The sequence below is a fragment of the Nycticebus coucang genome, chromosome 11, assembly GCF_027406575.1.
Source record: "Nycticebus coucang isolate mNycCou1 chromosome 11, mNycCou1.pri, whole genome shotgun sequence".
In the NCBI taxonomy this organism is placed as follows: Eukaryota; Metazoa; Chordata; class Mammalia; order Primates; family Lorisidae; genus Nycticebus; species Nycticebus coucang.
The window spans coordinates 73,460,165-73,479,818 of record NC_069790.1 but is presented as its reverse complement, the minus strand read 5'-3'; the positions used below and the strand labels follow the sequence as shown (position 1 = coordinate 73,479,818).

At 39.9% G+C, this 19,654-nt stretch overlaps 1 protein-coding gene across 6 annotated transcripts in view; it reads right to left on the bottom strand.

Moving 5' to 3' along the window:
- MAGI2 (membrane associated guanylate kinase, WW and PDZ domain containing 2) overlaps window positions 1-19,654 on the bottom strand; it is a 1,522,816-nt gene that overhangs the window by 128,540 nt on the left and 1,374,622 nt on the right. For all 6 annotated transcript variants that reach the window (XM_053609528.1, XM_053609530.1, XM_053609531.1 and 3 more), the window contains 4 exons: window positions 10,527-10,712; window positions 8,699-8,873; window positions 3,821-4,040; window positions 2,366-2,509 (listed from right to left, as the gene is read on the bottom strand). In XM_053609528.1, the coding sequence (XP_053465503.1) occupies window positions 2,366-2,509; window positions 3,821-4,040; window positions 8,699-8,873; window positions 10,527-10,712 (725 nt within the window). The remainder of the gene's footprint in view (window positions 1-2,365; window positions 2,510-3,820; window positions 4,041-8,698; window positions 8,874-10,526; window positions 10,713-19,654) is intronic.

The following is a 19,654-nucleotide window of genomic DNA, read 5'->3' as shown; positions in this document are numbered from 1 at the left end:
CTTGCAGATTGTTTATTTCTCGAATTTTCCATTTAATATTTTTGGATTACAGTGGACCTTCGAAGGAGATCCACCTGGAGGGCTTTTTAAAATACAACCTGTTGCCCCCATCCTAGAGTTCCTGATTCAGTAGGTCTGGATGGGTTAGAGAACTTGTATTTTTATAGGTTCCCAGGTGTTGACAGTACCAGGGGCCATACTAGAAACTATTGCTCTGACTTAAATTTTGTAAGAAGGAATAATCTTTTTATGTTATGGTACCTTTGTCTAGGAGTACTGTATATATCCAGCAGTGAGCCATTTAGACCCTTCTCTGTTTGGAACCCCCGGAGATCATCTCTGTAGTCCACTGGGGGTCCTATGTTTTCTCACTGGGCTCTGGTCATTTCACTCATGGCCATCAAGCTGTGTTGATTCATCCGCATTGCAAAGATAATTTACTTAACCACTTGTGAGCCAGCTTTAAAGTATGTTAAGGAAGTGCTCTTCTGATTTATAAGGAAGCTTCAGAGCCAAGAAACCACGTGGAGGCCTGTCCTACATCCACAGCCAGTCTGGGTGAGACGATGCCAGCCCTGGATCAGAGCATGGGCTGCCAGCCCCAGAAGCCAGCCTTGCCTGGGCTTAAATTCCAACTTGGATATCTCCCACTTTTCAAAGGCTTGTGAGGGGAGCAAGAAACATAGACACAATTTGCATTTTTCCACCATTGTACTGTGGATAATTCCCTGACTTGTGAATGAGAACCAGAGAAATGCAGACTAGGGGGTAGAAATAATAGATTTAGTTGTCCAGGAAGAATCGGTTAGTGAGGCTCAGCACAAGTATCTGAGGTTCCAGAACCCCCAAACCACAGCTTTTCTGTATTAACTTAGAAAGCAAGGAGGAAAGGTAAGAATAAAGTCTACATTTTAATTATAATAATACCTAACCTTTATTTTGGGCTTACTAGTTGCCATTTTATGGAGTAGGGGGGAGACCGTCTATTGTTCTATATTGCTACCAAGTTTTGTTTTGTAACTTTAAATACAGAATCAGTTACTTACCATCCATGAGTTGCCTCAAACTAACTAGTAAACTATATGGGGAAGAGGGAGAGGGAGGGGAGGGAGGGGGATGATGGGCGGAGGGAGGGTGACTGTGGGATTACACCTACTGTGCATTTTACGAGGGTACATGTGAAACTTAGTAAATGTAGAATATAAATGTCTTAAGACAATAACTAAGAAAATGCCAGGAAGGCTATGTTAACCAGCGTGATGAAAATATGTCAAATGGTCTATAAAACCAGTGTACGGTGCCCCATGATTGCATTAATGTACACAGCTATGATTTAATAATAAAAAAAAAACATGGTTGTGCAAATTAGTTTGAATTTACATCTTATAGAAATCTTAACGTCTTTATTTAGTCCTTCATTATTTCCTTTTGTAACTTTCCAGATGATTACATAAAGGGAATAAAAAAACACTGTTTATGCAGTATGAATCTCTTTAAAAGCTAAATGGAAAAATAAGAAGAAAGGAAGGCTTAATGCTTAATGAATACATTACGATTCTTTTTTTTTTTTTTTTTTTTTTTGCAGTTTTTGGCTGGGGCTGGGTTTAAACCCGCCACCTCTGGCATATGGGGCCAGCGGCCTACCCCTTTGAGCCACAGATGCCACCCTGCATTACAATTCTTTAAGGACAATTGCCATATGGGTTGAAAGTCTGTTTTTTTTTTTATTGGACTGTATTGTTAACATACTCCTTGTGAACCAGGACTTGGTGTACTCATTTTTGTAATTCTGACATTTCATAAATGTACAAATAAATGAATCAATACATATAAATGAATGAAAAAAAATAAAAAAATCCACTCTCAGCTTATACTCTAATTGGCAAAGTTCTACCTGTCATCATTTTTAAGGACAACCAGAATCCAAGAAATCTGATCTCCCTTTACACAAAAGGAATATTTCCAAGAAAACACAAAACCATTTGACTAGTAAATGTGGGAGAAAAATGTAAAACTAAAAATAAATTCCAAAATATTCATCCTCAATGAAAACAGAATCATCAAACCATAGAAAGAATTATGGAGCAATAATCTTTCCATTTTAAACTATTTCTTAGATTTCTTTGCTCTGTTCATTTTCTTTAGTTTGCTCTTCAGAAAAATAACACTCTACTGAGGCTTTTCAAAGGGAAGTTCATAAACGGAAAAATGAGAGAGATGATAATTCTTAAATAGCATTTGGCCAAACCTTTAAACAACCTGTGTCCGTCTGTTTTTTTGATAACACACCTCAGCATCCTTCTAATGCCACATGGATTTTTCTTTCAGAACAGAGCAATTCTATAAAAAAAGAAACCATTCTTACCCTCATCCTTCCATTCCTTATTGCTGGCCCATCTTCTGCCAACCTCAACACGTACAAATCCATTTTGTATTCCCTTCCTCCACGGATGCTGAATCCAAACCCTTTGGCTCCTTTCTCCATGTCCACAGTGAAATAATCGAAATCCTTTGGTAGAAAATGGAATACAGAATTGCTTAGTATCATAGACACTTCTGCAGCCAGTCTCTGTTCTCCTTGCTTGTAGTTGGTATATTCCAAATGACATGATGTAAGAAGTAATCTGACTTTGGGAATTATCAAAATGCAAGATAAAATTCCAAAGGCATGGGCAGATCAGAACAAAGTTTACTTGGTCATCAAAAGAACTACTGTATGGCTTGTTTACTTTGGTACTCATCAGTTTACTTGACAAACATACAATTATGGCAGACATCTGAATGACATCACTTCCTTTGAGCTTTCTCAGTCACTGCTGTTGAGCACTGGACATAACATGTTTCTCATTCACTGCTGTTGAGCACTGGACATAACATAACGTGTCTGTATAAATCACAGAGTTTGCTTATTAGAAAAGTAAAATTTAGTGAGATCTGACTTTATGTTGGCTGCACAGATTATGAAATATCAAGGTGGAGTGTACAAAATCCATTTGTCTTTTACCTAAAATGCAATTATGTCCAAGATTTCTTGACCTTCAGTATTCTTAAGAATATTTAGGAATAAAGGTGATCTTTGATTCATAATGAAACAGAATGTAATCTGATAGAATTTAAAGTGGATTTAATTTATATCTTGGTATCTAGATACCATGTGGTAAATATTTATTAGATACTAAGCTCTGGTCTAGACACTTTCTACAAATGTTGAATCCTCACCATGGCCTGTAAGGAAGAACCCCTAACCCCCTTTAGCAAACTGAAGCTGAGAGAATTAAGAAAGTTGCCATGAGATGCATCCAACATCAACAAATAATCACAAACACCACTGGCTGCACCGACAGTTGGTGGTTGCTACGGAGGCCACACTCTGGATTATGATGCCAGGTCTGGCCTTATCTTTATGCACAGGGGATTGGCCTCTCATCAAAGAGTGGGAGGTAGGGGCTATATAAAAAATTATGGACCTAAAATAGCTCCACTGCTGACATCTATAAAATTTTCTGCATTAGCAGCACTGAGATAAGGGCATATTTAAAACCTTGACAAGGAAATGTATAGGGAGCTCCTAGCTAATATTAGCAGGGATATGTTCATCCCACTAACCCACTATTATTTATGTATTTATTTAATGTCCTGCTTTATTCTGAAATACATTTATTTATCCAGCGCATTTCTGAGGATGCAGGTGTTAGCCTGAGGATATCAGAAGTACGAATAGCACTCGGCTCTCTGTGCTAGAAGGGCTCTCCTCCCTCTGCCCCCCTCTGTTTCTTTCCTTGCACTTTAAGGGCCCGCCATGGCTGTGGGGCACAGGTACCTGGGGCTGCCTGTAGTCTGACAGTGGGTACTGCCTGGTGTCCGGGGAGTGCTGCCTGTAGTCCAGCAGGGGAGGCTGCCTGTAGTCCAAGGGTGGGGGCTGCTGGTAATCCCCAGCTGGTGGCTGCCTATAGTCCAGGGGGGGCTGCCTGTAGTCCGTGAATGGAGGCTGTCGGATGTCTGGTTTCACGTCTTGCCTTGCTTTTACTTCCGACCTGTAACTAAAGAAATGGAAATGGCATTTGCTTTGATATCTCGGCATTCTAAGGAGAGTGATCACATGACCTCCAGGCATGGTGCAGCCATAACAGCTTGTATGAGCCACTTTTCTTGGCAGCCCCGTGCGTGTTCAGGATTATGAAAGGGTTAAATGAGTATTACCTTAAAATCTTCAGCATATGCCACAGTATACTTTTCAACAAGGTATAAATGATGGTTCAACCAAAACCTTGTGGAAAAGGACATATGGATATCCCTCCTTGACTTTGGCTATTTAGAAACTGTATAACCACAGTAAAGCTATTAAGCAGACACTTAACCGTACATTCCAAACATCAGATATCAGTCTGTCTTAACACCAGTAAACTAACTGCCTCTCTCACATATACACAGTCTCTTCGCAAATCATTCATTGCTTCATAAAAGCATGATTGAAGTGATCTTTAAATACTTTTAAAATACATAATTAAAATTATTTAATATGCTAAGTTGGGTCTTTTTGAATATTTGACAGAGGTTAAAGAAATGATAGTAAGGTATAAATCACCAACTTCAAACCAAGTGGAAAGTCATTGGATCATTGGTCGGATTAGCAAAACAGAGGGTACCACAAGAATGTATACACGTTTTTCCTTTCTTAAAATGTGTATGCCTTTTTTTGGCATTCTCTGTATATTACCCAGAGATTTAGCTATCAGCATTAGCATCAGATTCTATTGTGGTCATAAAGTGGAAGGGAAGGCAAAAATGTTCATGTCCAACATCTGTCTCTTGTTTATTACTAGATGTTGTTTACTAATAAAATAAACACAGAGATCAGAACTAGGAGGTTAGTATTGTTTTGTGAATCCAAACTGTCTGAGTTGAGGGGGGCTCCTATTTCCAAAAGGGAACTAAAGTAGCCAAATACCTACCATTAAGGGATCATTAATAAGGTAAACTGAAAAATTATCACCATGGTAGACAAGCCACTTAATCCTGTTGTTCATTGCCTATTGCCATGGCAACAGTCTATAATGAGCTACCCAGCGTGTAGGTAGAATGAAAAAATACATTCTACACAATGACAATTTTATCTAAAATTAATATGGAGGGTATGAAGAATTGCAAACATATTTAGGACCAAGGAAAAGCTCAAATGTATCAGGAAATAAGATTCAAAATCAGGGGAACTTTTACCTTGAAGACTAAATGGTCTTATGGTCTCACTGATGCTGATTAGTATTAAATATTCTAAAAAATAACTCACCTGAACAATTGTCATTAGTGTAATCTAATATTTGTTGAGGATACACTGAAAGTCCACAGCCAATAGATTGTGTTTCTGTTGAGCTCTTGGAAGGGGGTTAGTAATGCAGTTATTTTCATCAACCCTTTGAGTAGGTCCCATTTGTCACTTAGCCCTGCAGAGGGGAGACTTCCCTTTTGTGAGCTGCATAATTGAGGCTTTGCTTTATACCTCAGTTGTCCACTTACCTACTGAGAGAATGCATGCTGATAACAGAATTATTTAAACTATGCTTTATATAAGATGCCGAACTATGCAAATATATGCATTAAACAAAAGGAATCAAACTGGGTGACACATGTCATGGGTGTTGGTTTCTTTCTAGAAATAGCCTGCTTGGTGGTTTATGCATCACACTGTTTTAAGCTACAGTGTAGTCACTTTATTTTCATGATCTGTACGATACTGGTATGCAGTATCCACTGTGTGCTGTTTCCATCTGGAAGTGTCAGGAGGTATGGCAAGAGAAGGTGAAAGGTACTCTCCTCAAAGGTTACATAAGTGACTAAAACTTGGAAGGTGTAATAGCTGCCATCCAGGCTATCAACCACTCAAACTACCTTGGACACCAGTGTCAGGTGTCAGGATTTTACGTTGAAGGTGCACAGGGAAGTCTTCTATAATAAGGGAAAAGTACTTAATTTTTTTATGCATGTGGCTAACTTTTAAGTGAATGATGCACTGGCTTGGGCAAAAATTATGTTGCTTTAAATTTGAGAAACACGATTTTAAGGAAAACTCAGAATTATTAAAACAAAGCCAGGCTATGTAAAGTTCCTTTACTTATGAAAGAAGATCATTAGAACCCCTCACAGTTATGAATTCCATTAGTAAAGAGATTTTTAAGATGAGAACATAAGATCACTAACGGTGAATTCTAGGTTTTTATGGTAAGAAAGGCTGCTTACAATGAGATTTCACATTATGTGGGTCCTTTAAGAAGTACTTCCCGTCTTGAGCATCTGTGGCTCAGAGTCTGGGGGAGAAGTCACTCTCCAAGTCTCCTCCACTGACCTTGCTATTTGAAATTGTAGTCAAATATCAATTGTCCTTATTGGGGAAGGTGAGCTCTGCTATTCATACTTAGTTTAGAAACTTATTCCTTAATGGCTCTTTTGTTGTTTTCAACAAATGCTTCTCCTTGAATAGCAATTTACCTATGTTTATGTTAAAATTATTTTGTGTTTTCTGAGCATACATCGAAAGGATGTTAAAGGACAGACAAGTGGGTAGAGGTACACAGGGTGTCACAGGAGGCCAACCTGAGAGTAAATAAGATGGGATAAAACATCACTCATTCTAAGTCACAAATGGAAATTTGCAAGCAGATTGTCACTTTATTTTATCCCACTCTAACATGGGAACTGGCTCAAGTGGACACGTCGGTGGGCACTCCTTGTATGAGTGAAGAAACACATGGTGTGCACCTGCACTGTAAACTGTCTTGGAGACATCTCTAGTCTGACTTAGAAAAAGGCAAGAGTTTTCCCTCTGATTTCATGGCCAGCTTTAAATGCAGCTAGGAAGTGTTTCTGGTATCTGTAAGATTACTGAATCCCTTCATTCATATGCAAATAAGCGACCAGAATAATGAAAGTGTTAAGCCAGGGAGCCTGAGTGCTATTAAAGGGCCCTAGAATTGGAGTGGACGCTTGCTGGGCTGTGTTCATACGGCTGAAGCTAAATAGCTAACAACACTGGGCAAATATGTTAGTGATTTGCAAAAATCTGCATTGGGTCAACCTTTAATCCCAGAATTACAAATATTTTATTCTGTAGTCAAATATTCGGACTGTTGCTTCTGTGATAGGGGCCCACAGTTGAGCTAGTGTCCCAGTTGAGCTAGTAGCAGATGGGAGGGATATGACAGTGGCCTTACCCAACTATTGCCCTCCCCACAGAACTACGGCATGCCAGGGATGAGATTACCCACTCACGGTAGAAGCAAGAGTGCAGGGGAAAGGAGAAGATGGAGTGCGGCCGAGAGGTTAATTTATAGTGGCAAAGCAAAGCCAAGCGGAATGGTCCGGAGCACTGACGCCCTTCCCTGTGAGCTGGAAACGAATCCCGAGGAAGGCCAGGGCAGTATGTCAAGAGATCCATCACGGTGAGAGTGAACACATCTGGGGCTGGGACTGACGCAGCCAGGACCTGCTCTTCTCACGGCTGGCAGGTTTCTACCTGTGCGCATTTGCTTCATGGAGCATTTCTCTTTTCCCAGCATTTATTAAAAACATAAACAGCTGAAGGCAAAGCAGACACTTACTTTTCCATGAAAGCAAAGGGGGAAATCAGCAGAATGGGGCTTTATAGAAATAGCACCTGTGGCACAGGGAAAATATTTGCATTGCAACAATGTGAATGATGAATCCAGAGGGTTGTGGGAATCGCAAACAGAGTCTCACTTCATCTTCAGCAACGTGGGAGGCAGGAGACGGGAAGCAGATGTTCAGAACACATGAGGGCCGTGAAAAGACCAGGGAAGGTTTTGTATTCGGAGATGTTTCCGTGAGTTGCTCTGTTCTTCTCCCACTGAAAGGAGAGAAAACTACACGGGGACATGTCTTCATCTTTTTCTTTAATGTCCCAGCCAAAGCCAGGCTTCCTGTGACACACAAGTCACAGGAAGAAGACAATGTGGTTTTTATGTGACATCCTCTTTCTGCAAGTCCAAAGTGCACCACTCATATATTAGTTCTTGATGCCTGCCTGTAACCTGACGTGTGGAACGGAAGAACCTCATTAGATCCTGGGTAGAAGGATGTCAGGTTATCACTCAGCCTAATCAGCAAAAACACTAATATTTCTTACCGCTATTTCTCCTTTGGCATTTTCCCCTCTCCATGCCACCATCATGGTTTGAACCAGGACCTTTGAGCTTCCGGGGACATCCGCAGCCACTTCTTGACTGCTTAACTTGCACTCACCCTGCCAGCCTCCCTTCTGCTCTCTGCACGGCAGACTGAGAGGCCTTCTTGAACAGCAAATCCAGGGATGTCACTCCTCAGCTTAAGATCACTCAATGACTCCCCACTACGTGTAAGATAAAGCCCACAACTTCTGGCGTGCTTCCAAGGCTGCACTGGGCTGGCCATGTTCCCTCCTGCCGAGGGCCTTCCTCTGTGTTCTTCAGCTAACTCCTACTCATTTGCAATTGCCCATCACATTTCTCCAGGAAAGTTCCTCTTCTTGTGAATGACAGTTGGTTGTCTTTATTAATAAAATCATGTCTAGAACACATCTGACTTTGAAATCACACACACAGGTAACACTTTCTACTTTGTGAGAGTCTCTCTCCCTGCCTGCAACTTGTCCCCAAATGCATCCTCCACCCCCACCTTACAGAATCATAAAAATCAGAGGAAACTTTACCTATTTTCAGGTCCTTGTAGTTGAAGTGGTTGAGGAGGAGCTGGTTGGGCGACAGGGCTGTTGGGGGTGGCCGGGCTGGGCTGGGCCAGAGGACTCTGCTGGGCCACGGGGCTCTGCTGCTGTGCCATGGGGCTCTGCTTCTCGGAGCTGGGTGCTGAGGCCGGGCTGTTGAGCTCTGTGACAGGGAACCAGAGCCACAAATGCCGGCAAGTTAGCTCTGATCCTGGGCAAGAGGTGACCAGCGGTGGTAATGCTTTGCCTCCTCAGATGACTCAAGGCTTTAATTATCACCATCTCTGTTAGGCTTTCAGATGGCAGGGGAAATTTATCAAGTTCCAATACTACTCCTGGAATTAGTATTCTTTCATTAATTACCACTGCCGCACACATTATGAACAAAGCATCTCGTCATTTTGTCAGAAGGAAAGATAACCAAAGAAACTCCTCTTGAAACTATGAAAAAGTAATTCAGAGGAATAAGTGCTAACAATGTATTCCATTTTCCCCAGCATTGCTTGCTGGGGGAGCATGTTTTAGTTAATGGTTGAAATGAAGTTTGTTCATAAGAAAAGGGAACACAAAGCTGCTCTTCTACAAACTAGCTTTGTGACTTTTTTTCTGATATCAAATTTTCAACAGAAATTGTCTCTATATGTTTAAAAAAGGGCAGGACAGACACATTGCAGATGGGGAGACCTGAGAAGCAGTGAGATTTTCAGTGAGCAATCTTGCTTATAGGTAATTTCTACGGAACCATTTATACATCTTGTCCGTGCATAAGAGGCTAAAAATCCATGGCCATTTTCTTTTCTCACTGTTTCTCATTTTGGTTGGGTGAAAAAAGGGAGGTGATCTATTAGCATTCCCTTATAAACCTCTCTTCCCCTTTCTTTTCTCATAGCCCACATCTTTTAATTTCTTCCCTGTTTATGTCAGGGTACCTCAATCTTAGCATTGTACACAGTTTGGTCCGGGGTGTGTCCTGTGCTTACAGGTTGCTCAGCAACATCCCTGGCCTCTATCCTCAAGGGGCCAGTGCATACCTACCCTGTTTCTGCCAGGTAAAAATCCTAACTGGGGGAAACACGCCAGTTGGGAAAAAGTCAGGTGGCAGTTTAGCCACTTGGCACCTGCATGTCAGATAATCCTAAAATGGAATTGGGGGCTGAGAGGAACAGAGGGTGTCAAGTTGAGTGAGCCTAAAAACCTCTGTGTGGGATACTGTGGTCCACCTGCCACTGAGCTCCAGGGACAGAATTCTTTAATATCATTAATGAGTCAGCAGCAATAAATCAGTAATGAAACACTGTATCTGGAAATGGTGAATTGATGCCTACAACTTCAAAGGATTTTGGGGGTGGTTTTGACTTGTGATTTTCACTACTCTTTAAGCCTTAGGGGGAGTCCTTGTATGGATAAATTCAAAAGGAAGAATCCTCTGGAGATTAGTTGTTAACATAAATAAACTTTTTTCCAAATTCTTAGATTTATGATTCTATCATCTCTGTTGAATGAATTCTGGCTTAATATACCCCTGAGACCACAGGGGATGACTAAATAACCATGCATCTCAAGATTCACACTCTTTGGCTTGTAAGGACACACAGCTTGACCTATGAATGAAACTGGTGGTGAGTAAACAGGATATGGCCTGAAGCTGAGTTTGAGTTTTTGCAAAAGTGGAAAAAATAATTAACCTCTGTCACTCTGACACCACACTGATGACAGCCAGGTGGACTCCCTGACCCTGGCAGGTAGACTGAGAACAGCCCAGTGAGCAAGTGTGTGTGTCATCTGCCTCTCTGCCAGGCTGTTTCCAGGCACTCACCCTCCTGAGGAATGATACGAAGGGTGACACTGAGACCTGCGTCCTTGATGAGCTTCACGATGTCTGCGTGAGGCATGTTGATGATGGACTGGCCATTCACCGCTAAGATCCGGTCTCCCACTTTTAGTTTTGCACAGCGATCTGCAGGACTCCCTTCAATGATGCGTCCAATTTTATGGGGCACAGCTGAAAAAAAAAATCAAACAGAAATAGGTATTAGGACATGACCAGGGTGTTGCATCTTTCAGTTTCAGCAACACGGGGAAACAATGCAATGTCAGAATTTCTTCCTTAGTGAGAATATTCACCTTCTGAAATCACTATCATTTCTATCCAAGGGGATCCTATAGACACTATTGAGACCAGAGTTTCTAAATTGAAGTGATAGGTCAATTCTAAACATATAGGCCAAGGGTTCTCAAACCCTGGGGTGTGTTATAATTGACTTAGGATTAATAATATAGCTATCTGGGTCCCACTCGGAACTGCCCGATTCAGGATGTCCAGGCAGGAGGTGAGGACCATGGATCTTATAGGAAGATTCCAATACATACAAGTGTTGAGAACCACAGACACAGAACTTTGGGCTCAAATAGCTCTTGCTCCAGATACAATCATACACAGTTTCAGAAAGATGCAATAAATGCCAGGAACTTACTTTCTACCCTTTTCTATTTTTACCCAGAGGAGGATACAGGGAAGCAAAACATGTATCGATGTGGATAGTATATGAGCTTTAGTTTAGAGGGAGATGTGTAACTCTTCTTTCTGATGTACTCTATTACACGGTGCTGAGGTCTTGCTAATGTAAGATACATAATGCCTTTCAACAAACCTAAAATACCAATGATGATAAGATACACCTCGATTTTACGTACCACAAGACAGAAAAATAAAAAGAAACTTTACCAATTAAAGAAAGGGACTCCACTCACTATGAGATGCTCTTCAATTGTCAAGATAGTAACATGTAAGAAAACATTGATGAAATAGGTTTTATGTCTCTTTAAAAGAATGAGCATTTATTTTCTTTTTATGAATTATTTGTATGTGTGGTGAGAGCCAGATACATGGGAATATGGATTTTCTTAGCAGGTTGACTTCTAGGCAGTGTAAATGTTTGAGTACCTGCCAAGGTAACTCTTTCTGGGATTAAACATGAATAGTACACAGCCTCTGTGAGTTCCTCAAGGAGCTCACAAGCTAGAAACCTGTCTCCCTTCCTTTCTCCCTTCAGGACAGCAAGTCCCAGCCAGAAAATCACTTGTCCATGGTTCTGTTTAGTTACTCTCCCTCTAGAATCAAGTACTGATTTAATCTGCACACACAGGCAAAGGCGTAAGTCATCATTCATCATGCTTCAGGGAGGTCTAGTCCTCAAACTCTCAATCTTGCACATGTGTTACTGTGAAAAGGCAGAACATTAGCTAATAACTGTGGTAAGGAAGGACAATTAATGAGTTAATGAACCAGTATCTTATTCATTCTTCTATTGTGAAAGGTTACACACAGCACATGAAAGTATTGTCTGAGCCCCTGAAGTGAAATATATCATGTTGGAAGCTCAAACAAACATTTTTATTTACTGTAAGTGCTAATAGCTTTAATTAAGAGCCCCTTACCTGGAGCATACTAATGATTACCTTAGAGCCTTTATAGTTCTCAAATAGGAATGTAGTAAGAACTCATTAATTTACTGATTTAAAAAAAGGATGTAGGGTATTGCAAGGTATTTGGTCTTCAACCATAACCTGGGTGAACTTTTGTTATTGCTTCCTTTCACATTCAACAGGGTCTTGGAATTAGCCATGAAACATTTGGCTTCCTTGGGCATGAGGTGTATATTGTTATCTATCTTGTGACCTTTGAAAAGTTACCTGAGTTTGCTTTTCAACATAAAACTGGGATACGAATATGATCTACTTCACAGAGTGGTTCTGAGGATGAAATGAGTTATCACGTGCAAAGTGGTTAGAACAGTGCCGGGCATGTAAGAATGGATACGAATGCCTTAACTGTTATTCCCTTTACTATATCTTTCAAATATTTCTGATCTGACTGTGTGTAGGCTTGTCTGTAGGTGTCGACTAGGTTACTTTCCACATGGAATAGCCCTGTAATACTGCTGAAACTGAAGGAATACTTTGCTTACTACAGGATCATACAGAGGAACACTCCTTCACTAACAACACAGGAAAACAGCTTCATTTAGGAAAGAGAGATATGTCTTTGTAGAAAGACACCAACTTATAGGTAAATTTTTTATTCAGGGGAACACAGCATAATATACACCTCTTCATTATTCATTATCCATATTGATCCTTTCACACATAAACACACACACTTACTTTCATAGTTAGTGAAAGTTACTGATAATTTGTTTTCTTACGAGTACTAACGAGCCAAGCGCTGTGCTGAGTGATTTGCAGTAGAACCTTCATAGCTGACCACCTCCCTACACTGAGCACCTCCTTAAGTTGACCTAATTTTCACAGACCGCCATGCACCATGTGTACATATCAGTACAACAGGCCTCCTTCCTCAGGTTGAGCATCTCCATATGTCAACCAGTTTGTTACAGTCCCTCGGTGGTCAGCTTGCTGAGGTTCTGCTGTATACGTCTATTTATATAAAATTAAGTCTATTTAACGAGGATGTACAATCCTTAAATCCTATGAGGTACCTGCTCTCTTTACAAGTTTGCAGTACTGGCAGTCGCCAAGTTGCAAACATCTGACTGAAATGACTCACATTTCCGAACAGAGGCTGTTACAGGTCAGAGGTAAATGTACCTGTTCCAACTTACATCAAATTCAATTTCAGAACAAACCAACAAACCTATCGTTTTGGTAACCCAGAGAATGCCTATTGAGGAAACTGAGGCACAAAGTTGTTATTACTTTGTCCAAGCTCACAGAGACCAGACTGCTCAGAACCTCTCAGGCGCCACAGCCGTTGCTCTTAGTGAAGGCATCAACCACGTGGCATCTCATGACTTCCCTGGCTCTGACCTCTGATCTGTTACTGGCGTTGTGAGCACCTGGGGCTCTTCTTTGGTGAGTGCAGCCTGCCTCTAAGCCAAGAACCAGACACAAACTCTGCGCAGGTGGTCGGGATGGAGAGGGAGTGGGAGTCAGGAACATGCTTATAGCAGGGTCTTCCCTGCAGCTGTCTTTTGACAGGCAAGTTGGGAGGAGAGGAAAATGGGACAGCTCTTTAGACTCGCCCCAGTTAGGACTCCACGGCACAGTGTCATTCCTTTGTTTGAAGTAATGTCTTTAGGTATTAGAAACACTGACATTTGAAAAGAAATTCAAAAATGTGCTTCAGAACACATACAAATGGTATTTGGAGGATTTGCTGTTTTGACTTATTTGTTTCAGCTTTTCTCTGTTACTGTGGATCATTTAGAATTTACTAGGCATAAAAAAAAAGAATTTACTAGGCATAAAACCCAAAAGTCTCAAACACAGATTTACACACACACACACACACACGCACACACACTTTTGTGTGCTCAACATCAATACTAAGTTACTACTTGTTATTTTTCAGGCACTGTGCTAGGAACTTATTATACCCACAGTGACAATGGGAGATTACTGTAAAAGAGTGTAGCAATCAAATTAATTTCACAGTTGAGAAAACAAGCAATTGTCAAAGCCAGGATTCAAATCCTAGCCTATAGCTTCAAACCTGGGCATTCCTACCTTCTCTATTGATATGTGAGAGGCTGAAAGCAAGTTGAATTATAAGAAGCAAGAGTGAGACTTAGTTTAGAAAAGCTTGCTGCTTGAGATTTTAAGATAGGAGTTTCACTGTAAACAGAATTATTTGCTTATGGTGATAACTTTTAGTTTTCAGGCCATCCTCACTATGAGGGTAGTGAGGATGAAAACTAAAATAAGAGAAATAAAAGCAAAATAAAAGAATGAAAAGTTAAAATAAATTCTATGGTTGTCACACGGGATGACCGAGTGGCTCACATAAAATATGAGTGAGCACACGACTTAAAAACGTACATGCAGTTAAGTGGAAGTAGCTGACGTAGTTTTATTTCAAATGTTTTTTTATTAGCCTTTGCTTTAATAAAAACAGTACTTGAAACTCTTGGCAGCGGAAAGCTGCCTCACTTTTCCTTTACGAGCATTTCTCCTATGTATGTAAGTACACTGAATGTTGATGTACAACAAAGCTTGGACAAAGGGTGTGTTCAGAGAGGATTCTTTCTGAAAACAAATGCAGTTCCATTTGCTTGGTGTAAGGTCTACAGAGCTTATGACCTAAGTGCTTTCTGTGCAATGCTAATGGAATTACAGAGCAAGGAAGAGGCCCTGACCTTGGTTTCTATTATTGGGCTGAATGGTACTCATTAATTCTCTGAGAATTGATGACTAAGGTAACTGCCAGAGTGCAGTCCATTTAGACGGCATGCCTTGCAGACATCACCTGTCAGGCAGCAACATAAATCAAGTCTTTGGCTTAGCCTTCTTGACACAGTACGCTCAGGATACACGGATATTTGGAAAAAGTTGCAATATGTCATTTGGCTTTGGACACACTGACATTTGGGAAGGAGATAATGTGTCACTAGTCAGAAATTTCCTTTTAATGGAAAAAAGCACATAAATTAAGGGAAAAAAACTCCATCTTTTCTATTTATTCTTTTTAGGATAAAATTACCATAGTACATATGTATTTGTGTGTACCATGTTTAATATTTTCCTATAGATGAATTGACCCTTTTGGCACTCTTGGTTAGGAATAATGCTGAGTTCTAAAGGCCTGGGATCTTGGGGTCTCTAGCTCTACCACTATTGGAAGGAATGATCCTTCCTTTTTTGTGTTGAGTTCTCTACTAGGACTTTTGCTTGGTCTATTCAGGCTCCCCCATTCATTGGTCAAAGAGGACTTGACCTCTTTGTTGAGTTCTACCTTGGGTCAGTCCCCGTAAAGATAGGATAGTTACCTGTGTATCTTTCCTTGATTTGGAAATGAATTGTTCCTAAAATATTTTGTGATAGGTTCTTCCTGAAATCCTAAGGGAAGGGGTTATTAGACCCCACCCTCTTCTTTCTTTCATTCTTCTTATGTCATTTATGTGTATTTAATCTCAGAGAAAGAAAATCTTGTAACTTACGTTTACATTTAATTATCTCCTTGTTAATAGGTCCCAGAAAGTGAGGCTATATGTCTATGGGGGAGAGCATTAGAAAGGGAAAGTGGATTCTGCATCAGTCATGGCAAACTTATAAGAAAAAAGTTTCTGAAATGACTGTGACAAGAATAAATACTTCAAAGGCAATCAATGGCATACACTCTTATTAGCTCACATTTCCATGAATATGTGAAGGTTAAACATGTCATTAGCTTAGAGGCAAGGGAAATTAGTTAGGGTTTCAAATCTTTGACCTAATGTGAAAAGAAATTTTTTTTTTAATTGGATGATTCCAGTTGTTTTTATTAAAATAGTCTGTGAGAATTATTTACTGTCTAGTTTTAAAATTGTGGGGATAGGGCAGCAGGATTAATTACTCCTTAAATCGGCACATTTTCGACTAGGATCTTCTTAGTAACAGGCACTGTACTAGACCCAGTGGGGAAGCAACAATAATGAACAACACACAGTACTTTCCCTCAAACCCAGTCTGGTTGGAGAAAGCAGGGATAAACATATAGAAATAGTATAAACAAAACACAACAGCAAACACATAGTAAAGATAACATGCAACAGGAGTGGGGAGGAGGGGCGAATTACTGTGTGCAGGTGTGGACTCCGAGAGTGGTGAGAAGAAGGAAGGTCATTCTGGGGAGGAATGACCCATTCCATTACTGTCCCTGAGTAAGTGGTAGCTCCTTTGGGAAGAAAACTTACAGTGAAAGAGAGGGGTCTATCCAAGCCAGGGGGAGAACCAAGGAGAGATGCTTTGCAGGCTGAGTTCCTCCTGTGCTCACCGTTTTCCTGAGACCCCTGATTCTGTGCCTTTAGCTCAGCTCCCAGGGACAGAGACTGAACACAGAGGGACCATGGAGGACTGTCACAAAGTGTTCCTATCTCTTTAACATACAGTGAAAACTCCTAATCTCTTTTTCTGCTTTTAGAAACCTGAGACTAGTCTTAGTCTTATTTTCCATCTTTCCTTCTTAGAAGTACCGGCTTAGTATGTTTTATTGTGATAAAGCCATTCAGATAGATGCTGTCCCTTCCTGGAGTGTGACACAGTGTCCTTCAAAAGAGTTTTTCTTTGTCATCAGGGGAGGTGAAGTGGGAAAAACATGTGTTTTGTATTTAAAATTTCTTTGTGGTAAAATTAAGAAAAAGCAGACGGCATGACTTGTTTTCTTCTAGAAGTCTGTGAAATTTAGCTTTCCAAAGATGAAAACGTCTTCCCTGAAATTCATAGCCAACTGATTTGCAAAACCCAAATCGAACAGCTGGTGTTTTAAGGACTGCATATTCAAAAAGTGCATTTTCCCCCCACCCCCAGCACCCATGAGTCATTCTCTGTGGTTGAACAGTTTAGTTATCCTGCAGTTGGTAACAAGCAGATGGTCAGACAGGAGAATGGGGAAAGGGGCCCATCACTAGCAATTTGGGAACCCAACTGAACTCATGTTTCTAAGGGTGGAAATAGAAATAGAAAGTATTCACTATATGGCTGGAGAGAAATAACACCCAGCAGTCATATATTACCGTTTGTGCTTTTATTTTACACCAATTGTTAAAAATTCTCCTAGCTAAGTACCGAGAGTGAATTGGTAATTAAAAGAAATCTCATGGTGTTAGGAATTGTAATTAGCTATAACTTGACTGTTCTATCCTGGAACATGAGGCTGGGTTAAAATGGTTTTATCGTTTTCAAATATTTGATGGGTGGGCCTGGAGACACAGGGCTGGCTTCGTGTGACCTGCGTAGTCATATGGGTCCCAGTCCTCAAAAGGGATTGGCATTTGGGTTAATGGTCTATTGACTATTTTGACATGCTTAATTATTTTTGAGCAAGGACCCCAGATTATCATTTTGCACTGTGCCCTGCACATTATGTAGTTTATTCTTTATAGATCTGTCTGTGATGTATTTCTTCCTCTCATTACTCCATTGTTTTTAGCGTCTGCAATTAAAGATGTAAATTGAATATGTTATAGCTACCAAGAAAATTCACCAGAAATGTGGGTGGTAGAAAAAAAGCAAAAACAATCCTTTTCTCTCTTTTTTTAGAGATGAGGTCTTGCTCTTCCTCAGGCTGGTCTTGAACTCCAGAGCTCAAGTAATCCACCCACCTTGGCCTCCCAGAGTGCTAGGATTACAGGAGTGAGCCACCAGGCCCGGCCCCTGAGCCTTTGTTCTTTGACTACATCTCCTACTCCCAGGCACATTACTAGAAAAGGTTATCCATAGAATTTCTGTTAAGTATATTCTTTTTTTTTTAAATTTCAGATTAATATGAGGGCACAGATGATTAGGTTACATTGTTTGTGTTTGTGAGGTAGAGTCCAAGTTGTAGTTGTGCCCCTCACCCAGGAGGTGTGCCATAGACCCTACAGTAAGTATATTCTTAAATACCCTCGATCCTTCATGCATAGATTCAAGAGGCCTAAAAATTTCCCTTTTTTTATTCCCTTTTTATTCCCTTTTTTTATTTTCCATTAGGAAAATTATTCCTATGTAATATGTCATTCATTATCGGGTCATCTGCAAAGCAAATATTCTTTTCTAACTCTAAGTAGACGTTAATTTCCATTGAAGCGTTTGTATATTCTTTTGATATGATTTTTGCCTTCCTAATACGACAAAATGTCAGGCATTAGAATGGCAAGAACCAAAGAGACTTCAGAATAGTCATGATCCTCAAATCTGTAGATGTACGGGGTATAGACAGCTGGACAGAAAGAAGGAAAAATAGTTCCATTTGTGGATCAGCCTTTTTCTTCTGTAACAAAGTCACTTTTCCAGTTTCTAAATAGTTGGAACATCCTTTTTGACATGTTTTAGTCTGAAAGTCATAATAAAAAATCTGGTGTCATTAAGCCAAATATCAAACTTTTTCAGCATTTTTTATTATTTTTTTTCCTAAGACAAGAATACATATTTCTATCACTCAGTTAAACCAGTAACCCAGGACTTTCCAGTTAAGGGGTAGACGATAAAATTGAAATTCTGTGTTGTTCAACTTGATGAATTTTAGTGAGTAAAACTGTACAGCTTTTAGTCAGCTTTGCTTACAAATAACCAACCAGCAACCTGATTCAGGAATAATAGAAAAGAATTTAAAGAGTTATTGGTATTAAAAGATGCTAAAGGGTTTCTTCCCTGCAGAGCAGAGAAACAAGCTATTTTACCCTTTTAGAAAATAATTGCAGGTTTGAGGTGTGGTATTATACTCTCCTCCCAAACATGCAAATCTACCTCTCAAAGGGCCACTTGATCAATTTTATGATGACACATTTTTCTGGGTTCCTGAGGTTTATCAAATTATTGTCAGAAAAAAGTAGATTATTCTACAAAACGAGAAAATTGTATAAAAGTTTCAAAATTTACATCATGATATAAAAGGAGCAAATAATACATGTACAAATTTAAAAAGTTAAACACAACCACTTACAATGAAAAAGCCTACTCCCTTCACCTAACCTTCCCTTAATCTCTTCAGTTCTGTGACACAAAGGCAAATATTTAAAATTTCTTTTTTTTTAATTTTACCGTAACATTTTATTTTATTTCTTTATTTATTAAGTCTTTTGTACATAGACCATAAATACATTTATGCCATTTTCAATGTGTTGATTCTTTGTACACATTGGAAATATTTAAAGCCTTTCAGCAGTTTCTTTGCCATATTTCTAATAATATTCTTAATATGTCTTTTTCTTATTTTATCAACGTCAGTCTCTATCTCTTCACCTTCTATTATGACAGAGGATTTAGCACCGTTTACCCTGCATCCCACCTCCTTTCCAAATAGTTTATCACTATTTCTAAATCACTTGTCATGTTTTATGTTTCTACCATATAAATCTTTTTCACTGAGGTGTTTGTGATTTAATTTCTTTCTTTGTAGTTTCCTTTTCCCTCTCACTTTGAATCAAGGTTTCCAGTTGTGTCTCCCCCACTCCTAACCCCACTTTC